The sequence below is a fragment of the Otolemur garnettii genome, unplaced genomic scaffold, assembly GCF_000181295.1.
Source record: "Otolemur garnettii isolate 467f Iridium unplaced genomic scaffold, OtoGar3 scaffold00113, whole genome shotgun sequence".
Classification (NCBI taxonomy): domain Eukaryota; kingdom Metazoa; phylum Chordata; class Mammalia; order Primates; family Galagidae; genus Otolemur; species Otolemur garnettii.
In genome coordinates, this window is record NW_003852508.1 from 4,011,002 (window position 1) to 4,018,789 (window position 7,788).

Consider the following 7,788-nt stretch of genomic DNA (forward strand, 5'->3'; position numbering starts at 1 on the left):
AAAAAAAAAAAAGTTATAGACATGGGCAACAGCGCAGTGCAATGGTGATGCTTATTTTATCTGTGGTTTGTTGTATGGTCAGGGCTGTTGCGTTCCCATAGTATCTTCATTTATTATGCTAATTGACTTTCCAAGTGCAAACAGAAGGGTGTCTGACCTGTGAAATATCCTCAGTTGGAGGGTTTTAAAAGCAAACTTGTTTTGTGCTTGAATAAAACCAAAAATCAATGTGGTTCTTTTCAAAGACAAGAGGGTCAATACCGTGGTTGTTTTTGTTCCCGTCCAGTTATGTAACCGTGGGGACTTGTTTCTTTGCTTTCGGGATTTGTCCGAAACACATTAAAGCTAAACAATAGGCGGGAGTCCCAGGAGCACCCTTAGATCTGTGTCTTGGAGTATGTGGCTCCCAGGTTTGGGAACCTCCAATTAGTTCAATCACAAGTGCTGCTGTGTGTGTGTCTGTGAGTGTGTGTTTAGTTAGCTGGCACGCAGCACTTCCCAGGGTTGTGTTTCCTTTTTCCTGAGATTTGGCGAAGGGTAAAGGGTCGGAGTCACATGGATACAAAGCATTTGATTAATGTCCAAGTCACCGCTGTGGCCGCCGGAGCCGCCTCCCCTCCAGCCCGGGCCGCGTGAGGCCGGAGCAGCGGGGCCGGGCCGGAGCTCCCGTCCCGGGAGTTTCCTCCGCAGAGCCCCGCGCCTCCCGCGCCTCCCGCGCCTCCCGCGCGGGGGTTCCAGCCCGAGACCCCTCCTCTCCCCCCGCCCCAGACTCTCCTCAGCATGTAAAGTCGCCTGTCCCTCCTCGGACTTTGCGGAGGCGGCAACTTTCTTTCCCGGCCGCCCGGGCAGCGCGCAGCACCGCCGGCCAGCGCCGCGTCCCGCCGCCCACCATGGGCGACGAGAGCCGCGGGGACGGCCGCGCCGAGAGCGCCAAGGACCTGGAGAAGCAGCTCCGCCTGCGCGTGTGCGTGCTCAGCGAGCTCCAGAAGACCGAGCGCGACTATGTGGGCACGCTGGAGTTCCTGGTGTCGGTGAGTGGGTCCCGGCGGCCGTGGGGGCGCGCCGCATTGTCTGCGCGGGAGCCGGGGAGCCGGGGAGCCGTCCCGGCATCTCGGGCACCTGAGTCCCCGCGCGGACGCGCTGCTCGCAGCGCGGCGACCGCGGGGGCATTTGCTGAAGCCCGGACACTCACCGGGTTGGCCGGGCCTTGGAGAGCTCCGGGTCTCCAGAGTTAGCTGGGAAGGGAGAAAGCGCCTGTGCCCGGAACCCCGGCTGCCACATTTCGCCTCACTTTTCTTTATCTCCCTCCCCGGTCGGCTTAATTGCGTTGTGTCATTTTGTCTAGTCTCTTTCTCCCCTAAAAATTTTATTTTAAAGCTTTGGCTTGAGGATTAAGGGTCCACTCTGCTACCTTCAGGTACATTTAGTTAAAAAACAAACAAAAACAACTTTGAATGTGGAGCTTGAGTTCATACTCAGACAACATGGCACTGAGGTCCCTTTGGTTATAATAATCTTTGAATTGTAGGATTCTGGTGGGGGGTACAGAAAAAGCGGCCGGGTTATGATCCCCAGCAGCTGGTGGATATTAAAGCCACATGCCGCGCTCGCCGGGTCCAGGTCCTACATGCTCCTCCCCCCGGGTTTAAATCTGCCCTCTGCTCAGCTCCTGGTCCCCTTTTCATACTGAGCCCTGAAAATGGTGTAATAACACTCGCATCTAGCAACTTGAGGATTTCGTGGAATTGGACAGGAACTTTCCGAGTTTCTGCTTGGCTCACTGGAGTCTGCTTGGAGAATGTTTTCATTCATTTGAGGGCAGGAGGGGCGGAACTGAATGAAAGTAACTTCTGAGACATCTCTCAAAAGCTGAGTTTTTCCTGTTCTCTGTTGAAAAGACAGAATTAGAGCGTTGGTTTCTTTCCACCCAGATCTCTGGGAACATCATTCAAAGTTTTTGCCATCTCACTCAAATTCTCTACCCTGCCAACACCAGTTCTATGCCCCTGGTCTGAAGGAAAATGTTTCAAATGCCAAAATTCCTGCTCAGTGTTCTGAGATCTGTACACTTTTCACCTTATCAGCATGATAGAGGAAATTTACTTCTTGGCTGTGGCAAGAAGGAAGGAGCATTGCTTCAAGTAATGCAAAGAGCACAGGTTGGCAAAATCAATATTCTTGAGCCCCCAGCGGCCACATGCTTTGGAAGTGTACAGATAATTGGAATATCCCGGTAACTGCTGATATAAGGAATCATTGTACACTTCTTTGCAGCAATGATTGTCAAAAAAGCATGCTTTTAAGATTCTACTTTTCATAGCTTTACGTTTGACTTTCTTCAAACTTTTATGGTAACAAAATCCTTTGACTTTTGAAGATGGACAGCTAACCTAATGTACCTTGAAATACCAATTCGCTGATCTGAATTTAAAATATCAGTTTTTCCTCTTCCTAACACCTGATTATTACAGTAGAAAACTCTAATAGAGTTAGGTAAGAAAGTATGACAGGAAGTATAAAATAAATTATGTTTACCTTCTTTACTTCTTTTGACTCTTTTTGTCTCATTCAAAAATTATGAGCTCTTCCACTTTTCTTTGTCCATTATTTGTGCTTGTATTTGTTTATACACACAATTGCACTAATTCACCTGAATAGCATCCTAAACAAAAGTTTGCCCTGGCTTCTTTTTGATCATTTAGCTATTCAGAGCCTAAGATTTACATATTTATAATACATTAGATTTTTCTATTGGGGGGTGTTATTTATAGTGACAATTCCTGTGTAGTTTTCTCAGTCACCTGACATTGATGTAGTCAATCTAGTTTTAAGATTAGACTATGCTGGTTCAGTGCCTGTAGCTCAGTGGTTATGTTGCTGGCCACATACACTGAGGTAGGTAGGTTCGAACCCCACCCGGGGGCCTGCTATACAACAATGACAACAGCAACCAAAAAATAGCTGGGCATTGTGGTGGGCGCCTATAGTCCCAGCTACTTGGGAGGCTGAGGCGAGAGAATCGCTTAAGCCCAAGAGTTTGAGGTTGCTGTGAGCTGTGACTCCATGGCACTGTACAGAGGGTGACATAGAGAGACTCTGTCTCAAAAGAAAAAAAAAAAGATTGTGCTAATATGTATCAAAAGCTTTGAAGATATTCAAACTATTTGGCCTGGTAATTCCTTTTCTAGGAACCTGTCCTAAGGAAATGATCAGAAATAGAGACAAATAAAAGTTTTTTGGTAACAAATATACCAACAAATCTTTTTAAAAAATACTATGGCTATTTTTTATAACAGAGTTGTTTTTTTTTTTTTTTTTTGGTAAATAACCATAGTATTAAAAAAAGTGAGTGATAGAGTTGTTGCAAAAAATTGATAGATTGTTCCTAAGTCAAATTTAAATATTAGTTAGATTTGTCATTAGTCATTTCTGTCACCACTTTAAGCCATTAACATGGATGAAGGATAACTCTTACCTTTTATTAGGAAGAGGAAGAAGTAGAAAATATATTTTTAGTTCTTCCAATATATTATTACTTCCAGGCTCCACAAATAAGCAAACGGGATGTTATTTCCTTTCATTAAAAGAACATATGACTGGAGGGGACATTTTTTTTTGAGACGGTCTCATTTTGTCGTCCTCAGTAGAGTGCTGTAGTGTCGTAGCTCACAGCAACCTGAAACTCTTGGGCTCAAGCGATTCTCTTGCCTCAGCATCCCAAGTAGCAGGGAGCCTGCCACAACGCCCAACTATTTTTAGAGATGGGGTCTCACTCCAGCTCAGACTGGTTTTGAACCTGTGAGCTCAGGCCATCTACTCGCCTTGGCCTCCCAAGTGCTAGGATTACAGGCATGCGCCACCACGCCAGACCTAGGGAAATGAGATCTTTTCTGCTTCTCAGTCCTCTCTGTCCTCAGTTCCTACTCACTGGCCTTTTAAGGAGAGAGCACCGCCCAGACAGTCCATGAGTGTTGCCTTTTTTTCTCTACGTACCGTAGCATCAGTCTCTATCCATCCTCTTTCTAGTTGCAAGCCAGGCACACACTGCTTGTATGAACACACTTCTTTGCTTTAAGCTGGCTGCCCTCATTTAGAGTGGCTTGATCTTCCCGTGGTGGGCCATGCTTTCTCAGGCTTCTGCTTTTGTGCTTCCTGTACTTGGTGGATTTCTGCTGGGCTTTCAAGGCTCAGTTACCTCCCTCTTTCCTGGTACTTCATGTGTTGTAACCACTCTACCCCGTATTTACTTCTTCCACATTAATGCATGTATTTGTTTACCGCGGTCTCATTCTACTAGGCCATCAGTAAGCTCCTTGACAACAGAGGCACATCTTGACTGTCTGTGTTTCCTACAGTTTAGTGCAGTGCTGTGGCCTTGTGGGTAAATTTAACTCGGTCAGTGCTTATCAATGAATCAATGAACGAATGAATGAGTAAATTGACCTGTCCCCTGTCCATTCTCTCACCCCATTTTTAAGGACACATCATTACAATTCTGAATTTTGTTTTTCTTCCATTTAATCTGAGTAGATAGTGGGTGTTTCTGAAGTTTTTCTCAGGTACATATAAATTTATGCAACAAAAAGTTTCAAATCCAACATGTAGCACCTGTCTTTAAACAGAAACATGATTTCACGCCAGGGCTAAGGTATTAAAGTCTTTAAAACACACTATTATTTCATCTCATGGATTCTAAATTTTTATTTGAGATCATGGGTAGTTTGTACCATCTAGATTTATTATTTCTAGGTCATAGATAAAGTGGTAAAGAGCGAACTAATTTGCTTGAATTTATGTTCATATTTTGCTTGGGAAATGAAATTTTATGACATGTTAGAAATACTTTAAAATATTTTTATAAAGAAATGATTTTCTGTACCTCACATTCAGTATTTAATGTCCAGAGTCTGAACAATGGTAGGTTATGGCCTACTTCCTGTTTGTGACATAGCAAGCCAAGATCCCAGACCTATTTGAGAGGACAGAGAGGGCAGGCCCAGAGCCTGCTTCGTAGGTGTGTGTCCTGTGTTGGGGCATAAGGCTCAGCATGCAGAAGGACCCCACTTAGCTTAATGCTCTGCTCTTGCTGACTTGAAATTCTTACCAATTTTGTCTTTGAACTTATGTTTTACAAGTGAAATTTGATGAGACAGAGCAGATACATGAAAGAAAAAGGCTTTCTATTTCAATACCTTTAATAGCACTTTTTCCCCTGCCTTTTGAATAAGTGGCCTCACATTTACATTTTTCTCTGGGCCCGGAAAAGCGTATAGGCAAGTTTCACTGCGAGTCAGTGGCATTGAGGCAGGATGACCATATCATTATTGTCTAAACTGGGACACTTCTGAGAGTGAAAGGGAGTGCCTTTAATAATTATATGGGGAAAATGAAACTGAGATTATTTCTGGCAAACCAGATGGCATGGCTGTTCCACATTGTTGGGCACATTAAGATGAAGAATTCGGGTGACATATCATCATGCACAAAAGATTTTAAACTTTGTTACCTGTCCAGGCTTTGACCCCAGGGCTTTAGAATTTGAGTCCTGTCGCTAACTGACTGTGTATCTTCAGACACATTCCTGAACTTTTCAAACCCCTTTTCCTTTACCTGTACAATGGGAAAAAATAGCATTTCTCCAGGTTCCTGTGTTGGTCTTGATCCAATGTCTGCCTTATAGGAGGGCTCTATAGTAGTTACTGATATTTCCGCCGATGCTGCAGTCATTATAGAGAGCCATGCATATAAGTTAGCTATAAATTCTTTTCCGTTATATTCTCCCGTACCCTTTTTCCATGTTTTGAGTATATTCTTTGCTTCTTCCTTTTGTATTTCCCATCTGTTGGTGTAGTCCTTTTCTTGGTATTCTTATAAATGCTCAGTTAGTTGTCTTTAAGACGTGTAGTTAGTATGGTGTCATGCAGATTACACTAAATGGTTGCATATTCACCATCTGATTTGGCTTAACACATGTATATTTCTTTGCTCTTTCAAATGGTGCTCCCTGAAGCTCCAGAGGCCCCGGCATAGGGTTGGGGGAGTTGAGTTTTATGGCTTTGTGCTTCCCACCAAGTCTTCTCCCAGCATGGGCCCACATTCCTCTGATTTGTACTTTTGCAAAAGGAGCTAGAAAACCACTTACCTAGTTGGTAAATTCCCAGAGAACAGGACTGTGCTTGACTTCCTAAGTAGGCTTTTCTTGGCCTAAACACGGTGCTTTGTAAATAGCAGGTGCTCAAGAACAAACAAACAGGCAAACAAAGCAAAAGCAAACAAAGCAGACTTTGAAGGAATCTGAAAGCAACCTCTTTCAGGCGTGACCCCACTCTTCCGGGCAAAGATGCATTGATTCAACACATTACCCTGAAGCCTTAGGTTATGGACTGGGTTCTGTGCCCTTGCAAGGTTCATGTCTTGAAGCTCTGACTCCCAGTATTCCAGAAAAGAACTATATTTGCAGAGAGGCTTCTAAAGGGGTGATGAAGTCAAGATGAGGTCTTTAGGGCGGGCCTTCTTCCAGTCTGACTAGTGTCCTGAAGGGGAGACTTGGACACGATAGCAGGGACCTGTGTGCACAGAGGAAGGCCTGGGAGGACAGAGGGAGAAGGCAGCCTTCTGCAAGCCAAGCGCGGAGGCTCAGGAGAAACCAAACTATTGACGTTTTGATTTTACACTTCTAGCTCTCAGAAGAATGCGAATTTCTGTTTAAGAAAATAAATTTCTGTGGTGTTTTGTCAGGCAGTCTGAGCAGCTAGACGAACGCAGCGTATGCTGGGTGCTGGAGATGTGGAGAAGTAGGCTTGGCCTTGACCTATACTCAGCTCAGAGTTTAATGGAGCAAAGAGAAAAGGACAGATCATCACGACGCGGGGCGAGGGCTGTGGCCATCAGCCATAAGCAGACTGGCCCGGAGGCTTGAAGGGATTCTCTCAGTTGAGGAGTCAGGGAAGTTATGGGAAGAGGGGAGGACAGAACTGGCTCCTGAAGGATGAGGAGGAATGTGCCAGACTGGCAGGAGATAGATCCATCCCCAGAGAATAGCTTGTGACCTCCGCAAGGCAGAGCCCACCTGCTGGGGGCTGAAACAGTCTGGTAATTATATCTTGGTATAATACAATGATATTAAAGTAAAATAGTAGCTATTGAGAATAGATTTGTTGCTTAGCAAAGGAATTCTGTTGACAGGATTCTGGAAAAAATACTGGAGTCTGGTTACCCACTAGGAGGCTGTCACAGCATTGGGCCGGGGAAGAAATACAGAATGTTTGATCTAACGTAGAAGCAAAGGGAGGATAAAAAACAAAAAGTCCGAACTGAGCCGTGAAAAACTGAACACCAGCAACTGTGAGGCATTTCTTGGTTCGAACCTTTAGTGTTTTGTGTGATTCACTCAGAAGTGGTGGTTCAAATATAGGATGGTGAGAAGGAAATGAATTTGGTTTTGAACATGTTAAGCTGAGCCCTAAATTCTGTTTATTTATTTTAGACAGAGCATCACTCTGGCCCAGGCTAGCGTGCTGTGGTGTCATAGCTCATAGCAACTTCAAACTTCTGGGGTCAAGCCGTCCTTCTGCCTCAGCTTCCTGAGGAGTAGCTGGTTCCACAGGTGCCTGCAATGACGTCCGGCTACTTTTTCTATTTTTAGTAGAGAAGAGGACTCTCGCTTAGTCAGGCTAGTCTGGAACTCCAGAGTTCAGTGGATCCTCCTGCCTCAGCCTCTCAGAGTGCTAGGATTACAGGTGTAAGCCACCACACTTGGCCTTCTGCTGTGATTTTTTTTTTTTTTTT

General features: G+C 44.8%; 1 protein-coding gene across 1 annotated transcript in view; it reads left to right on the forward strand.

The window, feature by feature from the left end:
• The first annotated feature begins 640 nt into the window (after window positions 1-640).
• Window positions 641-7,788, forward strand: part of PREX2 (phosphatidylinositol-3,4,5-trisphosphate dependent Rac exchange factor 2) — a 192,046-nt gene continuing 184,898 nt past the window's right edge. Inside the window, exon 1 of the mRNA XM_023517546.1 lies at window positions 641-1,031. Coding sequence (XP_023373314.1) covers window positions 891-1,031 — 141 coding nt within the window. The 5' untranslated portion in view covers window positions 641-890. The remainder of the gene's footprint in view (window positions 1,032-7,788) is intronic.